The following is a 26,956-nucleotide window of genomic DNA, read 5'->3' as shown; positions in this document are numbered from 1 at the left end:
TGGAATGCTAAGAGTTTTTAATCACCTGCTATTCTGTACAATAATAAGTACTGGATAGTATTTGTTTTAAAAACGCACACTCCTCCTGTCATATGCTTTCATAAAATAGACTAGAAAAATGTTAACAGTGGTTATCTCTGTGGAGTTGGATGTCTGTAGAGTTAAATATTCATTTTATTTTAAGTTTTAGATGAAAGGCAGATATTCAGCTCTTTAGCAACTCCATTTAATCACTAGAGGTTTCTTTTCCATTGTTTTTGCTGGCATTTTCCACTTACTTCGTTTTGACATGCTCCTCAAGACCTTGTAAGCTTTGAGTTCAGAAAGATTGTAAACACTTAATATGATGATCTAGGTAGTTCTTTAGAGGTTCATTAGTATATTATTTTGCTGCTTATTGTGGCCTAGTTTATTATTCTCAGTGTTTTTTTTCTAGGTCAGTCACTGAGTCAGGCCAGCCTGCAGGGAACAGGAGATACCGTATTGGTCCACTAGATACTATATTCATTATTTATTGCCTGCCTGCTTTTTATGGCATGTTGTAGAAATATTTACGTCTGAGATTTCCACAAATTTCATTATTCCTTAGGTCAGTTTCTGTTATAGCCAGAGAACGTAATAGAAGGGAATCCATAGTTACTGGTTGCAGGTTTGTCCTAGGGATATCTTTGGTTGTGCAGATCAGGATCTAAGGGATTTAAATGGACAAAATGGTTTCTGTCCATTGGGTCCTCTAAATGAAAGAACCAGGAGTGAAGGGAGGTAAGGAGCAAAGGAAGGAATGGAACTGATGATTAAAAGTAGGTAGGGAAAAATAGTGGTTTATAAGAATAATTGCTCACTTTGTCCAGTATGGAACCTGCTTCCTTCAATTTGCCCCTTTTCCTTTATCTGTGTGGGATACAGCAATGTATAGCTGGAAGACGGAAATATGCAGTTAGTTTTTGGAAAAAATAGAAGTTAAGTTCCTGCTCACTTAATAGTTAAAGTGACCTTAGGGAAGTCTCAATTGAACTTCTTCAATTTCTTCACCTGCAAAATATAGTTATTAATAAAAATATCTATACTATATCTTCATATGACTATTGTGAGGATCAAATAAAATAATGTATATAAAAATACTTTGTAAGTGGTAAAGCTTAGGTAATTTTTTTTTAACATCTTTATTGGAGTATAATTGCTTTACAATGGTGTGTTAGTTTCTGCTTTATAACAAGGTGAATCAGTTATACATATACATATGTTCCCATATCTCTTCCCTCTTGCGTCTCTCTCCCTCCCACCCTCCCTATCCCACCCCTCTAGGTGGTCACAAACCACCTAGCTGATCTCCTTGTGCTATGCGGCTGCTTCCCACTAGCTATCTATTTTACGTTTGGTAGCGTATATATGTCCATGCCACTCTCTCACTTTGTCCCAGCTTACCCTTCCCCCTCCCCATATCCTCAAGTTCATGCTCTAGTAGGTCTGTATCTTTATTCCTGTCTTACCCCTAGGTTCTTCATGACCTTTTTTTTTTTTTCTTATGTTAGCATACAGTATTTGTTTTTCTCTTTCTGACTTACTTCACTCTGTATAACAGACTCTAGGTCCATCCACCTCACTACAAATAACTCAATTTCGTTTCTTTTTATGGCTGAGTAATATTCCATTGTATATATGTGCCACATCTTCTTTATCCATTCATCTGTTGATGGACACGTAGGTTGCTTCCATGTCCTGGCTATTGTAAATAGAGCTGCAATGAACATTTTGGTACATGACTCTTTTTGAATTATGGTTTTCTCAGGGTATATGCCCAGTAGTGGGATTGCTGGGTCATATGGTAGTTCTATTTGTAGTTTTTTAAGGAACCTCCATACTGTTCTCCATAGCGGCTATATCAATTTACATTCCCGCCAACAGTGCAAGAGTGTTCTCTTTTCTCCACACCCTCTCCAGCATTTATTGTTTCTAGATTTTTTGATGATGGCCATTCTGACTGGTGTGAGATGATATCTCACTGTAGTTTTGATTTACATTCCTCTAATGATTAGAGCTAATCAATGAATTTGGTAAAGTAGCAGGATACAAAATTAATGCACAGAAATCTCTGGCATTTTTATACACTAATGATGAAAAATCTGAAAGTGAAATTACGAAAACACTCCCATTTACCATTGCAACAAAAAGAATAAAGTATCTAGGAATAAACCTACCTAAGGAGACAAAAGACCTGTATGCAGAAAATTATAAGACACTGATGAAAGAAATTAAAGATGATACAAATAGATGGAGAGATATCCGATGTTCTTGAATTGGAAGAATCAACATTGTGAAAATGACTATACTACCCAAAGCAATCTACAGATTCAATGCAATCCCTATCAAACTACCACTGGCATTTTTCACAGAACTAGAACAAAAAATTTCACAATTTGTATGGAAACACAAAAGACCCCGAATAACCAAAGCAATCTTGAGAACAAAAAATGGAGCTGGAGGAATCAGGCTCCCTGACTTCAGACTATACTACAAAGCTACAGTAATCAAGACAGCATGGTACTGGCACAAAAATAAATATAGATCAATGGAACAGGATAGAAGAGCCAGAGATAAACCCATGGACATATGGTCACCTTATCGTTGATAAAGGAGGCAAGAATATACAGTGGAGAAAAGACAGCCTCTTCAATAAGTGGTGCTGGGAAAGCTGGACAGGTACATGTTAAAGTATGAAATTAGAACACTCCCTAACGCCATACACAAAAATAAACTCAAAATGGATTAAAAACCTAAATGTAAGGCCAGACACTATCAAACTCTTAGAGGAAAACATAGGCCGAACACTCTATGACATAAATCAGAGCAAGATCCTTTTTGCCCCACCTCCTAGAGAAATGGAAATAAAAACAAAAATAAACAAATGGCACCTATGAAACTTCAAAGCTTTTGCACAGCAAAGGAAACCATAAACAAGACCAAAAGACAACCCTCAGAATGGGAGAAAATATTTGCAAATGAAGCAACTGACAAAGGATTAATCTCCAAAATTTATAAGCAGCTCATGCAGCTCAATAACAAAAAAACAAACAACCCAATCCAAAAATGGGCAGAAGACCTAAATAGACATTTCTCCAAAGAAGACATACAGATTGCCAACAAACACGTGAAAGAATGGTCAACATCATTAATCATTAGAGAAATGCAAATCAAAACTACAATGAGATATCATCTCACACCGGTTAGGTAAGTATTTGATGATGATAATAATTGATGACCTCGAACAGCCTTCAAAGCCATCTTAGACTTCTTTCTTTGCTCTGGGCTTCTGTCTTTAGGTTTCTGTTATCTTCTTGGTAGGCATTACGCTCAGTGAACCATAGAATGTTCCATTAATACTCTACTTGTACATGAGTGTTTTCCTGGCCTCGATCCTTCTCCCAGTGATGAAAGCTACTGGTTGATAATAGTTACAAAAAGTTTGAGGAAGGCAGCGCACATGCCGAGAGTTTTAATCTACATCTGGGTGGCTGAAGGATGGATAGAGGCTGAGAGGCAGCTTGAAGGACAAGCAGCACCGTAGGCATCCACATGCTTTCTGCATCATGCAGCTAGTCTCACTCACTGCTTTTCTGTGCCATCGTGAGAAGCTTCCTCATAATTTTGAGTGTGAAGAAAAAGTGCCTGTGTGGTATGAGGAGAGGAGAAAGGTGTTTTACAAATGCTAAGGTTATGGGTGAAATTTTAGTTTTGTTATTAAAGGTATAGAAAGTCTTCTCACCTACTTCTCAAAACAGTAGAATAGAATAAGTCAGACTTTATTTGGTATCTTATTACCATATTGATTCAGGCACATGCTCATTCAGCCCAGCTGAGGAGGCTTGGTGTCATCGTCAGAAAGACGAAGCACCTATTATAAATAGTAGTTGTTATTAAAACATGAAAATTTGGAGCTACTTAGTAAAAATATACCTGTTTTACCTGATTCTGTAGAACACATAAGAGACACATGAAATTAATTAAGAAAAAAAAACTTGTCCTTTTGATATTTGGAAGAAATTATAAAGTATAATTATATCAATTTGGTATTCTTTACAATTTGATAGTACAGCATCTATTTTTGTGCTTTTAGTAATATATGCAGCGTTGAAAGCATTGAAGTTGCATAAAATAAAAAATGTGAAATGTGTTCCACATTTATTTTGTTTTCACCAAATGGAATTTGTTCAAATAAATACACTGCTGAATGCTGCCTTTTATCCATTTTAAAACAAACTTAGAAATGAATGTTTTGTCATTTTAAAAATATAATATTTAAATCCATAAATTCTAGTTGAATGGAGCCCATTAGAAGGAATAGATGAAGGCAACAGGATAGCCCTTTTGTGTAACTTTAGTATCATCTCGTATGTTGATAGTATTACATTTGTTGGTTGGTCCAAAAACACTCCATGTAATAATTTTTCATTGGATCATTGTCTCTTGCCTTGAAAAGAAATTGCCCCAGCTTTGTTTTGACATTGGCTTTCAATTAACTTCTGAGCTTTTTTTTTTAACACTTATGAATTGGAAGCAACCCATTTTTCTGTGCTGATATCCTATTTCAATTGATGTCACCTAATTAAAAATAAAGTCATTGTCTTGACTAATAAGCCTCAAGTAATTATAAGTCAGTACTATATAATAATAGTTGTCATTTATTGAGCTCTTACTATGCATCAGGCACTATTTGAAGCCCACAAAAGCTGTTAGCTTATTGAATCCTTATCACTTTGGGAGGTAGGAACTTATTCTCATTTTACGGTTTATTCCTGTTTTACAGTTGAAAAAACTGAGGCATGGGTGGTTAAATAACTGGCTTGATATCATGGTTACTAGTTGTGGTAAAGCCAGAGTATGAATTCAGGCAATGTGGACTGAGAATTTAGTACCCTTAATTATTATACTGTGTGTGCAAGTATAGAAAATTTACATATAAAGCACAAAATACATTAATCAGACATAGGCACAGAAATGTGCACATCTGTTTTATGAAAACTTTATCTGCTTTTATTAGATGAAAATAGGCATTTAAAGTATTCAGACATTTGTGTAATGTAGCTACTAGCAGAGACTGCTCATTTTAAAATATTTACTATTATAAACCCTATTAAACAAATTGTATGCTCTTCCTGGAACCATTTCCTCTATAAATTTTGTGAATTTACACATTTTAGAAAGATTTCTAAAATCCTTCTAGTTTCAATATTTTATGAGTTCATGATCCTCGTTCTTTTATTCTTAATTCCTGGTTTTGCTTACTTGAAAATCTGACGACTGATTGATTTAACTCTTTTTTCCTTCACATTTATTGAGGGCGTAAGTCATCTCATAAATGTTGTATTTTCATTTTCATTCAGTTCAAAATACTTCTAATTTGCCTTTTTATTTCTTCTTGGACCCATGGGTTATTTAGAAATATATTACTTAGTTTCAAAGTATTTGGTATTTTTCCTAATATTTTTGTTATTGATTCTAATTCTGTTGTGATCAGGCAACTTACTTTTTAAGATTTGAATCCTTTGAAATGTACAGAGACTTGTTTTGTGATCAGAATATAGTCCGTCTTGTTAATTGTTCTGTATGTACTTGAGAAGGATGTATATTCTGCTATTGGGTGGAGTATTCTATAAATGTCAGTTAGGTCAAGTTGCTTGATGGTGTTGTTCAAGTTTTCTATATCCTTACTGATTTTCTGTCTACTTGTTATATCAAGAATTGAAGGATGGGTTTTAAAATTTCCATCTATGATAGTAGTGCATTTTACTATTTTTTGTTTTTCAGTTCGGTCAGGTTTGGTTTGCGTGTTTTGATGTTCTGATAATAGGTGCATAAACATTTAGCATTGTATCAATAAGTTCTCTTGATGAATTGATTCCTTTATCATTATGAAATGTCCCATTTATTCCTGGTAATATTTCCTGCTTTGAAATCTACTTTGTCTGGTGTTGATATAGCATTGTATATCTTTTTCAGTCCTTACTTTTAACCTATCTGTGACATTATATTTAAAATGGATTTCTTATAAACAACATTTAGCTTGGTCTTTGTTCGTTAAATGATTTGACAATCTCTACCTTTCCATTGGTGTGTTTAAAGTACATTTTATGTGATTATTGATAGGTTAGGTTTGAATCTACTATGTTGCTATTGGTTTTCTATTTGTCCTAGCTAATCTTTGGTTTCTTTTTCTTCTTTTCTTGCTTTGTTTTGGATTACTCGAGTAATTTTATGATTCCATCTTATCTTCTGTATTGGCTATTGCCATACCTCTTTGTTTTATACTTTCAGTAGTTACTGTATGGTTTACAGTATGCTTCCTTAACTTGTCATACTGTACCATCATGTAATATTATACCACCTCCTGTACAGTATAAGAAAAGCCAGTGGTCCTCAGCAGCAGCTGGGGCAATGGGTTGGAGGACCATACTAGAATCATGTTTGGTGCATATGTGAGGACTTTGAAAAGTGCCTCACTTCAGATGCCCTCCTACTGGCTTGTTGCTCCTCCCATAAGAACATTAATAACACCCTTCCTTTTTGTGGATGAACAAAATGAGGCTCAGTTTAAAGTGACTGCAGTAAATGGCAAAAATAGGCCCAACATAGCATAATGTAAGGAATAGTGGTCTTGAAGTCAGCTAGACCTAGATTTGAATTCTAGCACTATTGCTTGCTAGATATATGACCCTGGATGAGTTATTTAACCACTCTAATTTTTATGCCCTAAAATATAGATAATAATCACCTCATAGCGTTGTTGTCCTATGTGCTCATATAATATTTGTTTTCTATCTTGATTGTCAAAATTAAATGGAGTAGCATTTATAAAGTACCTAGTTAATTAAATTGCTTGGCACGCTGTAGGACTTCAAATATACTTGCCATGTAAGGATCATGGAAGTTATTGCCTGACTCCGAAGTAAGTGCTTTTAGTTTACTTTCACAGTCAAGTATCTCTTCAAACTTTATTCTGTCCTTTAGACCTGGAAACATTTGTTATGTGTGTCAGGGAAGATAAAGTTAATGTAGATGAGGTTACCATGAATGGGTGTGATAATTAAACGAAATAGGTTCAGAGTTCAGGGGAGATCTAAGTTGTGAATAAAGCTTCAGGAAGGCTAGAGGCTAGGGCAATCAGAGACATTAGCCTCTAAATCCTAGCAGTGGACAGAGAGAGGTGTGGTATGAGAGAGAATATCATCTTGCGTCTCATTGTACAGCATTTGCAAAGAGGCAGTTTCCTATTAGAATTTAGGTCGATGAGAAGAAGAAGGACAGTAGATTTGAAAGTCATCATAATATACAAGTGAATATTAAGGCTGCAATATTATTCAGGGGACAGTGTGTGCATAGTGGAACACAGAAGGACAAGAACGTATCTTCAGGGAATAGTCTTTGTTAGAGAATAAAATAGGAGGCAGCCAGGAAAGTTAAGGCTTCCCTAATCTTGCCATTTTTCCAGTATCTAAAGGCAGTGACTTACATTCTACAAGTGAATTTTGAATTTGTGGTGTACATAGGTTGTGAGCATAATTTATTAGTTTATTACTGTACCTATTAAAATGATATATGTGCTTTTTTGGTAAAACCCCAAATATTTCTGGGGGACTTTCAAACTGGCATGTGTAATGAACACTAAAGAAGGCCATGATGTTTTTAAATTTTTCACTGACTTTGCAGGACCATGATTTTATTCTTAAGAGTGCCATTCTCATAACAGTGAAAATTTCAAATGTGAAACCCAAATTTTGTTTCTATTAACTTGGAATATGAAAAACAAGCAAAAAATTTCAAGCAGACTGGAGTATGGCAAGAACATAGATTTTATAGTCAGATGGAGTTCCATGTGGGTTCTGGTGTCTTTTATTGGTGGTAAAACTTTGAAAAAGTATTTCTGGACCTCAGTGTCCATTTTTATAAAGTAGAGAACAACATACATTTTTACAAGGTTGTAATGAGAATTAAAGTATTAAATTTAGTGGTAGGCACTCAATAATAAATGGTGGCTTTTTTAAAAAAAATTGAATATAACTGAGGAGCTGAGGTTGGAAGAGAGCAATTCTGATTTATTGGTAGAATCTTTTGGGTACGAAACACCAGACTTAACTTTCTTCATGTTATCTAGGTGGAGGGTATAATTTTTTTTCTGTTTCCTGATTTATTACTTAGTATTCATCCTCCCACACTGAGATACCATGCAACAAAGCTTAAAAGGTTTTTCGCTTGCAGCCTTACTCACAGTTGCCAGAAGAACTGCTGTATTACAGAACTTAGCTTATGTTTGTTCCAACTATCTTGACTCTAAAGGTGTTAAAAAGCAGTGAGCTAGTAGGTTAAATTCCACATTCAGGAAGCACTGGTTTCTTGTCTTCAAAGCAAGGAGAAAAGGAAGCAGGGACGAATTCTTCAAAAAATAGTGTCCAGTCTAAAAAAAAAAAAAATAGTGTCCAGTCTCTGCAGTAGATAATTTTTTCTATTGAGGTGGGTTTTTTTCCCCCTCAAGTTAAACCTATACATAAAAAAAGCATAATCTAAATGCTGAACGTGGGCCATTTAAAAATAAAATAGAAGGAAAAGAGTTCACTTCTGAGCAAATCAAAGAAATCATAAACTATAATAAAATATCCCTAAAATATTAATTTAACTCATGTATAAAAATAACTTGATTATATAGTCTTGGGAAGGAACATAAATCACTTAAATTATGAATTGTTAATTATTGTTGAGTGTTATTCATAATATTTAACAAAATAATTTTGGGGTACATTGAGTACACTTAAAAAGTTCTACTTGCTGTGTGTTATGTTATGCTTTAACAAATATTTTAATAATGTTCTAAGAATAGGTAAATGTTGGGCAAGTTCTCTTTAGGAGAACAGGTTGTAACTGAAAAAAAATTAGATGTTGCTATAAAGTGACAAAGTTTGTAGAAACTTATGTATTCTATGTATTTCCCAAGGAAAGAGCTTTTTGGATTTTTTGTTTTTTCTTGTTAAATGGAGATAAATTTTCATGTATATAAAGCCTGTGCTTTAAGAACCGACTTCAGATGTGCCATTCTTAGACTCATCAATATACAACACATTGGAATCTTATTTTTTGATTGCTCTGTTACCTTTGTTGATTTTTATCAACTCATATTAAACAATAAATAGATTTTTAGCATTGGTGGTAGCTTTATTAATATTCAATTTGGAAGAAAAATGAATTTAACACTAGAATTGCCAGCAACAATAAGTTAAAAAGTAAGAAATTTGTAATTTTTTCCTGGAAGTTCAAATATAGTCATACATTTCCCTCTCTTTGTAAAAATAACTTTGTAATGGGGTTGGCATGAGTAAACAATGGACAGCCTCCTGTGTTTTGGAACCAGGTGATAGCTTTTGTTGCAGTCATGTTGCATCTCTGGAAGCCACCTCAGGGACTTGGGTTTCAGTGACATACATGGGTTTGGAGCAACAGCTGTTGAACTTCAGAAATGTCAGCTTCACCCTTTGCACCTTTCTTTTATGACTTTTTACTCAATATTTTTACCCTAAGAAAATGGTATTTTTGTTTAGAGTCTTCTCAGGAAGAAAAAAAGCAAAATGAATTAATAAATATTTCCTTATTCAGTTGTTGGAAGCCTTTGCTTCTACTGCTAATTACTATTTATATACTTAAAAACAAAAATAAAGTGGAGTTACCTTGAAGTCACCTTAAGAGCTAAATTCTATAATTCATAATATCCCTGGTCAAGTGGTATGGTAGAGCTTCATTGTGGAGGTTGAAACAGAGAGACTATGGCCTAGACTATGACTCAAGGTCTTACCTTGAAGGGCCTGTCTGACCTTAGAGTTCTCTGAGCCTACATTGCTCTAAACATAACCACTTAAAGAGGTACAATGTGACTAGTGGTGACTGTTATGGTCTTATTATAAAGTGGTTCTACTGTAGTCTGGAAAGTACAAGCCAGGAATATTCAGCACTGGTGATCTAATTTCACTGTAAGCTTTGTTTTGAGATACCAAATACTTTGGACATGTGGCTTATCTGTAAGTACTGAAAAATAGTTTAGCTGTTATTTTTGATGTCTATAATGATTGAAATGATGTGACTGTAAGATCAAGCCTCTGGAAAATGTCAAAATTAGTTGTTAAGATGTACAAGGACAATTTCAAAAAAAAAAAGATTGACGTAATTAAGCTACATTGCTGACTCAGCTTTAGAACAATTGGGAGGCGTTAGTTATTGTGTGGCTACTATTTAACTATGGGCCTAACTAGGTCCTTATACTTGGGAAAGTAGAGCAGAATGGGTAAAAGGGAAAGAGGCAAGGGAGAAAAGACAAGGAGAAAGGGACATGGGGAGAGAGAGGGAAAGGAAAAGAAAGGATGAGGAAGAATGATTGTTTCATTAGCCTACATTAAAAAAAATTCTACTGTTGTCTTAATGAAAAAAAATATATCATTCAGTGTTGAGTAAACCTTGTAAGGAAAGAGAATGGAGTTTTCATTGTAAATAACCTTTCAGTTGCACTGAGAAAAAAACCGTCCTTGTAAATCTGGTTTGTATGAAAAATGACTCCGCAGAACCATGAGAAGTAATCAGCCCATATTTGTATATGGTTTTGAATATAATATGTACGTATTAGCTTACTATTTTGGTACAACAAGAAAATCATTTATATTACCTTCATAAGAAAGGTGACATAAAAAAATGCAGTTTTTGAGCAGGTTATATTGGGAGGTGTTTGCTTTCACCCAGCTTTAATGTCCTTCGATATTGCAGAAGTACTACTGTGTAAATTAGTTGTGGACAATTTATGAGGTCATAAAAACCAACAGGATGTATCAAAATGTACTTTACTCAGTATGTGAGTAAAGAATTCAAGCAATATGGTTGGTTTTGGAGTTACATTTGTACAAAACAATTTTAAAATTTTTTTAAAAGAAAGCATGAACATAATATGTAAAGAAGTAATTGCAAAACATTTTAACATGAATAAATAGTACAAGTTGTGGAAAGCTTGTAAACGTGCCATCCAAAACTGATTACCCTTATGAGCATTTCTTGCTGTTTGACAGTGGAAAGTGCACCTTGTAAAAGCTGTTACACAAGCCATTACATTTAAAAGGTTTCCGTCTCACACCCCAAAATTACAGTTATTTGCTGCAAGTGAAAGTTCAGAATTTGTTCCTTGTTTATTTTGATGGCAATTACCGTGGTGTTGAATTTTGTTTCTCCCCCTTCTTCCTGGAAAACTAGAAATTAGCCTTTATTGGTTTCCTTATTTCAGTGTAAACGCAGTTAGTCAGTTTATGTATTGTAGGTTACATACAGAGATATTGTAATAATAAAATTCAGAGCCTAAAACACTCAGATACTCCATGTAATAATACATTAGTGAGCCTAGGTCACCAAGATGCTCCATGTATCTGAGAAAAAAACAATTTTGCAAGATGATTCAGAGTCTCTACAGAATATAAAATCCAGTGAACCATTTTAGTTGGTATCTCTATACACACACACAGTTTGTCTTACTTGAAATCTTGTTAAATATCCTGAAAGAGTACCTTAATCATTTATGTGAGAAAGAAACTTGAAAATGTCTGAGACCCTCTTATTTTGGGGTTTCATTCTCTATGTCACAAGTATTTCTTTCACTGTGTAATAAGCAGTTTGAGCTTTTGGCAGGCCTTCCTACTTCTTTTTGAGTGCCTTCCTTCTTTCTTCTCTTATACACCATAGTCTGTTACAAAGAGCTATTAACTGGGAATTGGGAATTCTGAGTTCTAATGCCAACTCTGATACTAATGGATCCATTTGATTTATTGGTCTCAGATTCTCTGTGAAATGGGGACCTGAACTAGATCTCCTGGATACTTTTTAAGTTTTAAATGCTGTGATTTGAGAAGTAGGGCATTTATCTGAAAACCTGTTACACCCCCTTCCCCAATTATTTTTACTGAGTGATCATTTACTGAATGGATATTTCTTCTAAAAGCAGTTTGCTGAAACATAAATTCACTGAGTGGCAATTTTGTTAAATTTACCAAGTACTCCGGTTTATTAGTTGCCTAAAACTAGTTTTCCAAGTTATCAACTGCCTAAAATATGTTTCTATTAACTACATATAACATTTATCACAAATCACACTGCATTAGTCACAAAATCTTTTGAAATTTTTGGTGGGAAGTATTAATTAGTTTTAATTTGGTTTTAATTTTTCCACAGCAATTTCACCACAGACATTTTGCAACAGAAATATTATCAGTATAGCCCAGCTGAGTGCCAAATTTGTCATTGATATTTTATATACGGAATTCTTTACAGTTGCTTAAAAGTGAAGCTATATATTTATTCAGTTGTAGTGGTTAACAAATGTGTGAATTAAGAGAAGTATAGAATGCATTTAATGGGTGAAAAATGTGTTAAAAGAAATAAACCTTCCCTGTTCTCATTTATAAACTCCATGACATTCAAGACATGCACAGCCCTTTAATTTAAAATAAATGCTCATTCTCAAAAGTCATTGGCCCAGAAAATGGTGAAATTCCAGAATATAGTTATGGGTAGGCTATAGTGTGCTGGCTCATAGCAAAATTTCAGATAAATTTAAACTTTGAATTCATCAATGTAAGTGTCAAAGAAATCTTCAAAGGCCCTGTAGAACTTTTATTCAATACAAATTATGTCCACAGGATAAATGGTTAAAAGAAACAAATTTTGAATGAATTGGTCAATTTGTCAAATTGGCCATTAGGCAAAATGATCCTTAGCAAGTTGATTTTTGGAAAAGTAAACTTAGTGTTATCATACCCCCATCACCATCTCTACCAGGGGTGGGGGACAGTGGAACTGTAATGGAAGAGTACTACTGCCTTTAGAATTAGAGTGTTTTTTCCTCAGCCATGCCCTATAGCCAAAGTTGGAACTGTTTGGAAGGTCTTCTGCCTCTGTGTGTATATGCATGTGTGTAATGTACTTACTATGTGTCCAGCATAACTTTTGATGCTAAATATCCATATTGTGTGTGTGTGTGTGTGTGTGTGTAGCACGCACACGCGTGCGCCATGGCCACCACAACACAGGCTTTCTGAGACATTGAAGAAGTACAATAAAATGTCTGGGTGAGAACTGAGAAATTTTTATTTTTCTCTGCTCTTATGATGACCATAGCAAAATATGTCCCATAGGAATATTTGACTGAAGTAACAAAACAAATAATCAATGTATATGATGAATCACTTGGCGTATGCCAAGGAAAGGTGGTCCTGTGCTCAAGCAGGAATAGAGATGTTAGCTGGACTAGAGGACTATTCTAGAACATTGGTATGGGGGCTTAGTATTTCTGAACACTGCCTTTGGCCTGTAACCTTCCTTAAAACTCTGTTTGCTTTCCATTTACTACCCTTGATTGCAGTGCCATTAGGTAGTAGCATTAAATATATTTTTCTTGGACTTGCTGAAGGTCATTTGTGAATGTAAAGATAGGGAACAACAACTCCTGGCACTTGTGCCAAAGACCTTTTGGTTTCACCAAAAATCAGTTTTTTTGTGAATTAACTAGTTGAGACAGTCCCTTCTTTTGGCATCTAAGAAGCTGCAGCCAGTCATTCTTACTAATTTAGAAGTGGAATTGATGGTGGGCACCTGGGAGCTCAACTCTTAAGATTTTAGAAGAAAAGATATTGTACTTTTTTTGAACATTTTCTGAGCCCTGATTCAAATTCCAACAAGCCTATTTGTGTTAATGCTTCAGCAGAAGTGATATAGAACCCACGACTCAGCATTTTTATTAGTGTTTGCTGAGATCTACAAAATAGAATAGACAGCCATCTTGTCAGGTACTCAGTATTGCTGGAAATGAAATTAATGGTTTTTGGAGGATAACATATGGAACATTAGTAACTGGGTTAACAAATTACAGCATGTCCAATTTCTATATTGTAGAAGATTAAAAATATGGAAAAGACTGCTATTTAGACAGGACTACATAGTAGTTGGTCTGTAGAACATTTAAATTATCATATTATAAGCCTAATACAGCATATTGCTAGGTTAAAAAAAGAAAGAAAGAAAAAACAATTTTTGCTACCGGAACCTAATAGATGGTATGGTATAGTCAAGTCCTCACTCTGCCCATTTCTAGCTATGTGATCTTGGCGCTCAGAGTTATTTAAGCTTTGGGCCTAAGTTTTATCATCCATAAAAGTGGGATAATAATAGTACCTACCTCACAGGATTTCTGGTTAGATTAAATAAAGCATGTAAAATCCTTATATAAATGTGTTAACTAATTTTAACTAGAGGATTCTTGAAATACCCTTTTTTTGTGAAAAGTTTCAATGACTGTTAAGAGAACATAGAAGAATGTCAGTTGAATGTTGCCAAGCTCAAATAAATTTCAAGTTGTTAATTAATGATGAAGTTAGAACAATTACTATTAGGCTAATTACTTATTCTTAGCATTTCAGCTATGAAAATTAAAGATCTCTGAGTGCTTCTGTCTCATAAAAACAAAGGAAGCATACCAGGCTGCTTTTTCTAAGATGACATGATTAGAGCATTGGATCTGAATCCACAATTCAGTGAATCAGGTATACTTATTAAAATAGTAATTGATGTGTCAGGAGGTTCAGAGCAATAGCTGAAGACTTAATTTGCTTATTTGAGTTTATTTAATCCTTATCTTGTTTCTTTATAAAAAAATTATACACAAAATCTGTTAAGGCTTACAAATATTAGAATATGGGGGTTGTTATAAAATTTTGCCATAATGGGAATTGAAAGTGAAGTCACATTAGAAAATTAAGAGAAAACATTCTTAATGAATAAATTGATTGGAACTGCCTCTAGTAGAAAACTATTTTTACACAATTTTTAAGTGTTAAATGCATCTGATATAGCATACTTTAATAGTAATGTTTCAGCAGGGTCTTAAACTCATCCTCTTTGTAGATTCATCTGTTCATTCAACAAATTGAAGATCCTCTGTGTGTTAGGCACTGTTGCATATTTGTAGGTGAAAAAGATAAGCATGGTCCATGTGCTCAGGGTGTTTATAATCTGGTTGGAGAGACAGTTACACTACAATATGATAATTGCTGCTGGCTGAGTAAAAATAAGATGCTGTAGGAACACTCAGACAAACACCAGACCCAGACTTATTTAGAAGCAGGGCGGGGCAGGGAGAGGGAAGAGTGGTGGTGGTTTGGGAGACTATCTGGGGGAAGTGGAATTTATCCTGAGATCTGAAAGATGAAGAGGAGAAGAGGTGGGAAGGAAAAATTGTTTGAGTCAGCGGGAACTTCTTGTTTCTCATCCATTAAAGTGGGATTGGGGAACTTCCCCTTCCAGGATTGGGGAACTGAGAGTAGTTCCACATGGCTGGATTGTATATAGTACTCTTTGGAAAATGGTAGGCAGGAGCTATATTCTAAAGAGCCTTAAAAGCCCTGTTGAGGGCTTTGCAGTTTATCCTGAGGACACTGGGAACCTGTTGTAGGGAGTGGCCTCAACTCTACGGAGCCAGAGAGATGAAGATATGTGAATAGATTTTTAGAGAGATTAGGAAGCAGAAGCATTGGCCTCAGTGATTGACTAGATTTGGGAATTGAGAGGAGAAAGTTTGGTGATAAAAGAAATGATAGGACAGTTACTTTTAATGTATTTTAAGGGATAACGGAAGAGTTCTCCCCTCTCTTTTAGCCCCCTTGGAAGACCATCAAAGGTTAGGAGGGGGAGGAAGTGTGGAAATAAAACTTATTATGTGAAATTTCACACTTACATAAAACATTACATAATGAGAATAGCTTTTTTTTTTTTTTTTTTAATATTTATTTATTTATTTGGTTGCACCGGGTCTTGGTTGCAGCATGCATGTGGGATCTAGTTCCCCGGTCAGGGATCGAACCCAGGCCCCCTGCATTGGGAGCATGGAGTCTTAACCACTGTGCCACCAGGGAAGTCCCGAGAATAGCTTTTAATAATAAAGAACTTATAGGTGATTTTAAGCATATTAATAATCCTAGCTAAGGGGTATTAACCATAGATTTATGAGATAGCCTAAGATAACCCACTTGAGAAGGAACTATTGTTTTTGGAGCCAAGAAAACGCTTTAGAGTGAGTTGGAAGGACAGCCATGTTCAGAGTGCATCACCAATTCCATAAAAGAAGCTCCGAAGGAAGTGTTTTTGGTTCAGTGTAATTGACTTATTTCAACTTTTACTGATTTTTAGAGAGAAATAAATTTTCTGTTAAGTTTGAGAATGCACAGAGTTAGCTAGAATCTTCAATCTGTTTTAATTTTCATCTTTTAGCCAAACTTTTTTTCCAAGTGTCTACGTATGCATTTTATAGTGAAAGTCAGTGTAAAAATTTCACTTGATTAATAGCATTATGTTTTAGAGCAATTATTTCCAGAATTTATGTATGTGTGAATATATAGATTTTTTTTCAAGTCCACCCACTCCCATGTTCACTACATTTGCCAAAAAAATGTAAGTAATGAGAATTCAGTTCTTTAAGATACTGTACGTTCAAAGTGGGGTATATTATTTCCATTATTAGCAATGTTATTATACAGTATTGTTTTCCCCTTTTAGATGTGTTGATCTCTCTGAGCCTGTCATTGGAATAGTTAGGAACTGCAAAAGGCTCTATTCTTTACTCTTATAAAAAGGAAAAGAAATAAGGTAGAAAAAAACAGAAAAATTTTTTACGTGGGGAAGAGAATCCAAGAAGAAAGTTGTTATTGGAGCCTTTTTTGGTGTGAAGGAAATTAAGAACTCGTGTTTTACTTCATTCCCTGTAAAATCCAAAGAAAACCCTGCTTGGAAACATTACCTGCTTGTTTTCTTTTGTGGCTCTTTAAGTAATGCTGCCTTTTAAGCCAATCTTTGCCCTCTCTTTGCAAAAAATAGTATGGATACTTCCATGTGTGTGGCTAAGACCCCACTAGTAAGTGTAGAGGAAAAAAGATAAAACTTGTGTGTAAAGTTTAGGGTATGTAGAAAGAATAAACAGATGTTACTAGGGCTCGTTTAAAAAGGGGGTACCTGTTTCCTTGGTGGGACTAAACACTTAGATTCACCACCTATATCCTCTTCCAGTTTGAGATCTATGGAAGAGGCGCCACTGCTCTTATGAGTTTGAATACAAGGGAGCAGAAATGAAATTCATGTCTTTATTCTAGATTGGACAATAGGTTCTGGCGAGTGTCATAAGGAAAGGATCATATTTGACATTTGGGAATGTGTATTACTGTAGATTTCCTTCTTTCAGCAGAAAATGACACAGATCGTGGAACTAGCAATGAGTGGCTCTGTAGATATAATCCCCAGATAAATTTTTTAAATAGACTATTCCATTAGAAACATTGAAAATGTTGTGTTTTAGAGCCCTTTGAGAGTTTTGAGCCACTCAGTGGGAAGGGAGACAGAGCTCTTACCCAGCTACTGAACAGATCAAATACTATATAGGTATTTTGGGGATTAAAAGGGCTGTTTTACAGAATCTAAGACTGACTTTTTGGGATGGCTCCGGGGTGAGATGGGTCTCTGGAGCTCATGTTGTTTTTGACCAGCAAGCCCAAGGTTAGCTTGAGGCCACCCAAAGTTATGATCATTGTTTTGGGAAGGCCCATATTTCAGGAGTCCTTAGGAGTTACACTGATGTTACTGTATACCCTTAAGAATTTTACCAAATCATGCAATTTTATATCTGTGAATAAAATTACACTGTAGGCTGCATATTATTTGGCAACCTGCTCTTTATGCTTACAATATTATGAACATCTTTCCATGCTGACTTTTATAGATCTGTATAGTATTCCGCTATAGGGATATAGAATTTATTAGGGATAATTATAGGGATATAGTTTATTAGCTCCCCAATTACAGACATTTCAGTTGCTTATTATTGGCTGTCATAAGTAATGCTTGAGTGAACATCTTTGTGTTTGTGTATAATATTATGTATAGGTACTAACCTAAATGGACCCTCATTTGACTGTTTATTTTTAAGACAAATTTAAATTCTTGAAAATAAATGAATCTCATATTATTTCCTCTTCCTTCCATAAAATATTCTGTGAACACAAGGTTAGTGCAGATCTCTTTTAACCCATGATATGCTTTTCTGTATCATAAGCATTATAGCTTTGATGGCATCATAATGATCACATACTAGGTACAGTACGTATTTGCCATTCACGTGATATTTGTGTCTATTTGTTCAAATTTAGAATTCTTTCTTAGTGCCCAAAGTCTCTATAGACTACTTTATTTCTTTTAAAGTTGATTTCACTAAAATAGCCTCACTGCTGTTGCTGTTTGTGTAGCCGACTAGGATCCAGTGTCAGGGTGCCATTATTGGAGTGAGACAGACCTGGGCTTGAATCCTGGCTTTATCTCTTAATAGTTCTGTGATCCTGGGCAAGTTACTTAATCTCTAAACCTTACTTTTCTCTGCTATAAAATGGGAATATCTACTTCATGGTTGAAATTAGGGTTAAATGTATGCAAAGATGTAAAGCATCTATCACATAGTAAATGCTCAGTATATGGTAGCTATTCTTATTACTATAATGAAATGATTGATTTATGATAAAATGCTCTTTGTTCATCATTTTTCAGTTCTAAGTGCTATTATCATTAAATACTCCATCTCATAGGTTCTAGTCACTGTCAGGATTGGATTGACGAATAGTAAGAAACATTTATAGGTTTGCCTCATAGATTTTGGTAAGAATCTTTCTGTATGTTACATCATTTTGTTCTCAGACTCTTCTTCCAGTAAGCAAAATGTAGGATACTCAGAAATTTTTGTTTGTTGGTTTTCTTTTTCTTTTCCTTTAGCTTTTATGTGAGCACTCCCAGTTTTTACCTTATGTCATCTAGGTGAGACCAATTTGCCTATTAATTCATGAATGTGAGTGAGAGAAAATGCCAGGATGGCATCAGCAATAGACTGGACAAGCACCTGGTGGTCTTTTCCCCAGAATTACTTCTGGTGCCTGATAACAGCTTCTCTTGATGACTAGAAACAACACATAACAAAATTCTTACATCATTTCAGCAGTGTGGCTTCAGTAATATGTTAATAGATTGTTTTATTTTTTAATTAATTCATTAAGATAAAAACTGTTAAAGTAATTTGATTTGTCTTCTCCAAAGAAACAGTTTTTCTTTATCTATTCTGAGTCAAAGGAAGAATTAGTTAAGAAAAAACCTTCGTGTGAAAAGTGAAAAAAGTTACCCAGGCAACCTGTATATGTTACTAGTGTGCTGATTAATCATCGCCAACATTAATCTCTGTCATCAGTTATCACAGGAAGATGACTGCCGAACAGTCTACACTATTATCATTCCATCATTTTTCTACAGATCAATTTAGTATAAAAGATTAATTGTACATAGTCGGGAGGATTACAACATCAGACCTAAATAAAGAAGCAGAGCTTTTATAATATAGAAAATCATGAATTTTCCTTTTACATCTCTTCAGTTACCTGATATATTGATTTGATAAAGCCTTGTGTTTTACAATGAATAAACTTTTCACAGAGGTATATTTTAAGTAAAAAAGGCTGACTGTAGTTTATAGCTTAACCAGTTTCTTTCATTTGTACTCAGTGAAGTGGAAAAAAAGCAAAGTCATAGAGTTTTACATTTGTAGGTAAATTAATCAGCTCAATATATTTTTGTCAATTTCAAAAAAACTTATCACATTATTTTTAACCATATATATATAAATTCTAATATGCCCCATTTTACATTATATTGTTGACTTTGAAAGATGCTTAATATTCTTAATTTTTTTCTAAAGAATTAGAATAATCTTAATATTTTCATCATCTACTCCAGAATAGTCAGAAATGTATACATTTCATCCTGATTTTATGTTCAGGAAAGTACATATCAGCTATTTTTTCCCAAAAACCATGACTTATTTTAGTTGTCTAATTTTAATAAATAGAGGTTTCAATTGCTGTATTATATATGCTAGTATTTATTTTCTAACATTTATTCAAGAATGCTGATGCTTAATCAGAGTATTAGTAATAAAATCTTATGCTGTAAAACTTCTATTATGATTTGGGATCTTTCTCTGTGAAAGCACACTGATGTTAAACTCCTTGTGTATTTTAAAAGTAGTAATTTTAGATTATGACAATTTTTTTCTGTAAATAGCGTTCCTCTGCTCTTACGTTGAACCAGGTTTCTAAGTAAATAATTTATTCTTTAATGTCACATTTTAGGTGTGATTTATTTTCACTATACAAATAAGTGACTATCATAATAATACTGGTTAATTTGGTTCAAATAGGAATTGGAATTACCATCTTTTGTTTTTCTGTACTAAGGAAAAAGGAAGGAAGTTCTCTGTTGTACTTGAAAATTAAATTACAGGTTTTTATTTTCTATACTGGATTAAAACCTGTTACATTCCTCAGTGTAAAAAAACAATATCGTCAGTCAGTGGAGTGGAACCAAACTTTGCAGACTCTGCTTTTTTTTAGAAAGCAAATTATTTCAGGAAGAAAAACACCAATAAAAATCAGATGATACTACCTATGTTTAAGCGAGCCCAGTTACATAGTTCTGTTTGATAAGTAATTGATTAGGTCAGACTATTTAAGCATTTAATCTGGCATGTACAGTGTGTGATGAAAGGAATCCAGCTGTGAATTTGAGTGTATTAAATAATCTTCAGGAAGTTTCACAAAGAACATTTGAATGCCTTGAAACTTGCAATAATGCATGTTTGTTCCAAACACATTTGCTTTGCCTAGGTTTTGCCCATCAGGTTGAAGAAACGGTAATCTTTTTGCATTCAGCAGCTGGGTTTTTGCAATATTCTTTTCCTTCTTCTAGGGGTTAATTAGCCTTCTTTCAAAACGTGGCCTATTTAGCTGTAGATTCGCATGATTCAGCCAGCCAGAGCTGGCTATACAAAGCAGAACCGTTAACAGGCGGGTGTGTCCAACTGCTTAATTAGCCAGAATAAAAAGGTCCTTTGTCAAACAAGCATCTGTTGCTCTTGACATACCTGACAGCCACATTAGGCAAGGATGACTAGACTGAAATCGTGCATGTCTCTCCTGCAAGAATATACAACTCATTTACATATAGGTTGCATCATGGACAAACTGCAGGGGTTTATTTAGCTTATCAAAATGGATTAATGTGACTGCATTTGTGGCTGATAAACAAATATCACTTGAAAGGAGGCTGTGAAGGAACTAAACTAACCAGATTACTCCCAAACATAAACAAAGCACCAGAAACTACTGCTAGATGAATGGGAACACCCCACATGTACACACAAACCTTTATACTGGATCTAAAACAAAACCTACAAATGAAGCATGCTAAGACACTGCCCTCATGTGATGATCCCTGCTTTGAAGAAATTTTGGAAAGCTACCAGAATACTCTAAATGTGTCAGTGGGTTTAAATGATCTGTTTAGGAAAATTTGGCAGGAAGGTTACACTCCTCAACATGCTTTAACATTCAAATTGATCTGCTATTAATCAGGTCTTTGGAATTAATCAGTTAAAATGCCTCTGGAAAAAATACTTACTAGTTGGGTTTTATTATGGCCTCAGTAGAAAGAGAGAGAATACTTGCTAATTTCAATGTCAGAGAGAGAAGAGATGTCTGTCTCACTGTTGTTATTCGAAGTGTAGATCAAATAGGATAGATTGAGAATCCCAAAGATTTGCTGTTCAGGCCAACAATCTCTAGCTTTCCATTTGGAAGCCTTTCATCATGATTTTGCAAAGTAATATACATAGTGGTAACATCATGGGCTTTAGAGTCAGGCAAACCTGGATTTGAATTTAGGCTCTTACTCTTACCATCTGTGTGGCTTTTAGCAAGTTATTTAATCCGTTTGTGCTTCAGTTTCCTCATTCGTTAAGTGGAAATAACAACATTTCCATTATGGTTTTTTTTGAGGATTAAATGAAAAGATATATTTCAAGCACTTAGCATATTGTGTGGCACCTGGAAAAGACTTGTTAAATGAGAGACCTAATTATGGTTATGACTTTTTTTTTGGTTATGACTTTTTAGCCAGTCTCTGGCAGGCATGTGATTGAGATCCTCTCAAGGCCTGAGGCCTAGGCAAAGAGAGCCTTTACTTCAAACCTGAGGAAGACAATGAAATCAGAGGAGAAGGAAGTTGTGTCTATTAAGGAAAGATGGAGACCAAACTCAGAGGCTACGTTCTTATCCCATTTGGCATGACCCTGTAATCCAGGGGCCAAGGAGATTGGATGATGAGCAGTAACTTGGAACTAAACAAGTTGTTCTGTGACAATTGTTGGTTGTTCTGGATTAGGCTTTCTGTGCTGGTTTTAATGTGGTATGTACATAGAGCCAGAGGTTGGATGGAAAATTCTCTGTGACTCTCTAAGTTATATAAGCCATCATTTTCTATCCATCTGCTTTTCCCCACTCTATTCTGTAAAGGTTGCTCCTATTAAATAGTTGGGATCTTTTTCCTCCTTTCTGATTCTAAAAGTTCACCAGTTTGCTTTTCTTTACTCCCTTCACGTCTGTCTATTCAGTATCTCTGATGAAACTCAGGACTTTCGTCTGGTAGTTTAGTGCATGCGCTTTAGTGTTATGTCCAAACCCTCTTTTCCCACTTTCCTATTTCCCATAGTTTGACCTTGGTTAAGCGACTTAACATCTCTGGGCCTCAGTTGACAATCTGTAAAATGAGGAAGATCTTAGTTCCGATCATCTAGTTACACATTTCTATTAGTAAAGTAGTCAAAGCTTAGGTATTGCTCTTATGCCTCAAATGCCTATAAAGGCCAAGCCAGTGAATATGTATTGTCATATAAATAATTTGTGTATAAAACACATAATATGGGCTCACCTTTTCTAGATTTTCAGATTTTTCACGAGAATCTGGAAATTTGGTTTTTAACACAAAATCTTCGATTTTTAAAGGTTGACGATTAAGAATTTTAATTTGTAGTTACTCTGTGCCAAAGCCTATCGATCGAGTCTAATATGGTCCATAGGAAGCCAGTTTCCAAATCTATGCCTTTTATCTTCAGATAAGCCCTCTCGGGTGATTTATTGAGGAATTGCTTTAAAAGTACATTTAATTTTTTAGACATTCATTATGTATATTCTTATGTGTATTTGGTCTAAAACAGTGGATGTCATATTATGAGTCATATACCAAAAAAGGTGTGTAGGCTGGTCTGCAGTACAGACCCCTGGACACACGAGACAGCCTCGTTAAAGTTCTCAGCCAACCCTGGGATAAACAGGAGGGTGTTTTAGTTTGAGTGACTTAACTGTAAGAATCTCATCCACCCCTTGACTGAACAGCTTAAACAAGAACCCATAATTGGCTATTCTGTGTTCCTCATTTGTGTACTAAACTGACAAAGGCCTGTCTTGGAGTTGGGAAGAGAAGCTAAGAAAAACTCACTGAAGATGATATCTAAAATCTGGTTCGGTCCTCATTCCCTGCAGAAAGGCATCACCTCATTCTCACTAATAGCCCTCTGCTGTAGCACAAATGGCATCAATTGTCTATAAGTATAACATGTAATGAATCGAAGGACACTGGCATTTGCTTTCTTTTGGGGGAGGGTAGTTTTTTCCCTCTACAATGGAATAAAGAAGAAGAGGCACAGATAGGGTTCCTATTGTGTGTATCCCCTCTCCCAATTTCGAGAACTGTTAGTCCTCCAGTAATCTTAATTAGGCAAGAATTTTATATAGTGAATACTGTCATTTTCAAACATTTTCAGGCATATCCGTGGTTTTAATACTAGTACAAAGGGCTGTGTGTGTGTGTGTGTGTGTCTTTGGAGATCAGTGCTACATTTTTTATTAATTAGCCACCATCTTGAGAGATTTCACATAAAAATCTTCTTTTGGAAAATTGGAAAAACTGGCAGCTATAGTTTAGCCTTCCCATAAATTAACAATTTCCTTGAGCTAAACATTAGCTGGCCCAAATAAATGGGGTGGTAGCCATCAATTTCCTTGTTTTTTAAGCCCCTAGCTACCTTCAGTCTTTGTGCCTGAGGTTCCTCATCTGTAAATGTATATTATAATCATACAAACCACATTGGGTTGTTACATGGAGTGATTTATTTATGAATTAACACGTAAAGCATTTAGAAGAGGACATAGCATGTGTTAAATACTCTATCGATGTTAGCTTTACTGCTGTATATTTTGTATGCTCTAAGTTTTATTGTGCTGCTTTAGGGGTTTGACTAACAAAGGAATAAGAATAGTCAATCACGTAAAGTGATACCAATGTCAAGGTCTAGAAAGTAAAGAAAGCATAGATTGAAAAGGCCTAGTCCTTTCTCTAGTCCTGTCACCTTGAGTGAGTCTCTTAACCTCTCTGGGCTTTAGTTTTCTCATTTATGAAATAAGTGTCGATTAGATATCTTCAGAGGTCTGTTTCTAAAATTGAATGAGATGATAGAAAAGGTTTGGGGAAAAAATTGGAAGAGGTCATGCTGTGACAAAAGATGTTGATATGGGTTAATTTTCTGCTTGAAAGACCTGAATACTCTTTCAGAATTTTCGTAGGGGAAATTAATGTTCACCATACTGTTCACAGATTTAAACCATGATACAGTAGTTTTCTTAGGCTACCAGTTAAATATTGTTTTTCCCCCCAGGATCCCTGCTCAGTAGCAAAGAAATTAACATTTATTATATTGACTGCATAAGTAACAAAAGGGAATATCAAGGTCTAAGAAACCATACTTGTTAGAGTGCACACAGTAAAATTTAATCGTGTGTTAGTAGGACAGGCACATGAGAACTGAAAAATGTACCATGTTGAACTGTGAATGAGAAAAGGTAAAATTTCATGTCTTTGTTTACAAATCTCACTTATACAATAGTGATCCTTCTTACCTTTCAAAATATTAAACATTATTGCTGTTTGGCTGTCTTTGGGTAGAGTATAATTAAACTTTAATTTTAGTACCATATCATCTCACAGCCAAGAAAATTAGTGAGCTTGATCCTTTGGCTAAATTTAGGGTATATCAGCTGGTTTTTGGATATACATTAATTTTTAAAAATCAGTGAATAGTAAGTTTGAAAGTTGGAAAGGACCTCAGAAACAATTTATTCTAAATTGTACACCTCCAGTGACGTCCTGTAGTTTATAAAAGTGTCTAGAAAGTACAGTTTATGACGTATTTGCATCCAGTTAGGATTTGTGTTCTGAGAATTGTGTCTTGACATAATTTATAATATGACTAGTTTATATTGTGCTTGAAACAATTTATAACAGGTGAGGCCTAAGGAAGGTAGATTTCAATGAAGTTCAACCTTTATAGCCTCAAAATAAGAGGTACTAATGGAGATTTTTTAAATGTAGATTAGTAATTTTCTATATTTATTTTAAAAGTGGGCAACATGACTCTAAACATGCGTGGAATATCATGAGTATGTTGGGTAGAGTAAGAGGTATTCTGGGAGTGGAAAGTTCGTCTCAGTATAGGATATTAAGAACAAATGTAATGCAGCTAGTCATATAAGGAGAACATTTTAAACTTTCTTTCTATTTTAATAAATTTCAGAGACCATCATGCAGACATCAGAGACCGGGTCGGACACAGGTTCGACGGTGACTTTACAGACATCTGTGGCTAGTCAAGCAGCAGTGCCTACACAGGTGGTACAGCAAGTACCAGTACAACAACAGGTAAGGAGCTGCTGTTCCCAGAGAAGATGCTGTGCCTTTCCTTGTGCTGCCTCTCCAACATAGCTGTGTCTAAAAAATGATTCGGATAATACTTTCTGGCACAATGGATGCCCAAATAGGCCTTGTTCGATTCTTAGATTAAGTCAACAAATGTTTCTTGAGCATTTCCTGGGTGTGCCACGTTCTTTCTGTGCTAGGTTGTAGGGATAAAAAGATAAATACTCAAACTATAACCCTTATTCCAAAAGAGCCTCTTCAGTCCTAAAGGGAGCATTTGTTTCTAACTTGGCCACCGTAACTGGGTTTTCTTCTCCTCTTCTCCCCTCCTTATTCTTTATCACATCTTCCTATTTCTTTCGTATTGAAATGTCGGCAATCATATTTTTATATAATTGGCTCACAGTAGTACTTAATAAAGGAGAGGATGTGTGTACCTTACAGGCAGGGATTTTGCCTTTGTGACATTTTGGAAAGTGCTTGGGCGTTATGGTGACTGATAAATAGTGTTTAATGAAAATTAAATTATCTTAAAGGTCTGAAAATCTGACTCATCCCATTTAAAAAATAGAGAATGAATTCATCATCACATGTTTACTACAGGGCTTATTCATACTTGGGACGCCTAGCTTGTTTTGGAAAGATACTGACAAAATAGTGCAATTTTGTGCCAGTTAATAGTCCTCCTTTGGATTGTGAACACATTGGCCTGTCATTTCTTCTAAGGAGTGGTGAGAAAGTATGTGAGAATAATCATGTCATAAAGCATTATCTTGAGACTTGAGATTTACCTGTAATTTGTCAGTATCAGAGAAAATGTTGCTTTTACAGTTTAGCAAATGTTGCTTTTACAATTATAAATAAGGCATTAGGGAGAGGGAATAACTTTTCCTAAATTATAGACAGAGGGACTCAAGGTTATATTCTTAGGAGATAGAAGTGGGATGGGCAGGGAGAGTGCTAGAATCATGGAGAAGGGTCTTTGACTCTCAGAGTAAATAAAGACATCTGAAAGAATTATTTCTTTTATAATTAAATCTTAGCATACTCTTCTTTCTGTTCTCTACAACACACTGGTATTACTGATCACCAATTTCATTACCAATTTCAAGACTGAACATTATTCAGAAAAGGGTAGTTTATGGCATATCATCCAGAGAGCAAGTAGAGAACTATTGGGACAGTGTTATATATAATTTTAAAAAGATAACTCAACAATCGAACAATATAA

General features: G+C 34.9%; 1 protein-coding gene across 4 annotated transcripts in view; it reads left to right on the top strand.

The window, feature by feature from the left end:
* RFX3 (regulatory factor X3) overlaps window positions 1-26,956 on the top strand; it is a 289,839-nt gene that overhangs the window by 105,927 nt on the left and 156,956 nt on the right. For all 4 annotated transcript variants that reach the window (XM_060299986.2, XM_060299983.1, XM_060299987.1 and 1 more), the window contains one exon: window positions 25,604-25,728. In XM_060299986.2, the coding sequence (XP_060155969.1) occupies window positions 25,612-25,728 (117 nt within the window). In that variant the 5' untranslated portion in view covers window positions 25,604-25,611. The remainder of the gene's footprint in view (window positions 1-25,603; window positions 25,729-26,956) is intronic.

Source organism: Globicephala melas, chromosome 6, assembly GCF_963455315.2.
Source record: "Globicephala melas chromosome 6, mGloMel1.2, whole genome shotgun sequence".
Taxonomy (NCBI): domain Eukaryota; kingdom Metazoa; phylum Chordata; class Mammalia; order Artiodactyla; family Delphinidae; genus Globicephala; species Globicephala melas.
This window is presented reverse-complemented; position numbering and strand designations above follow the sequence as displayed.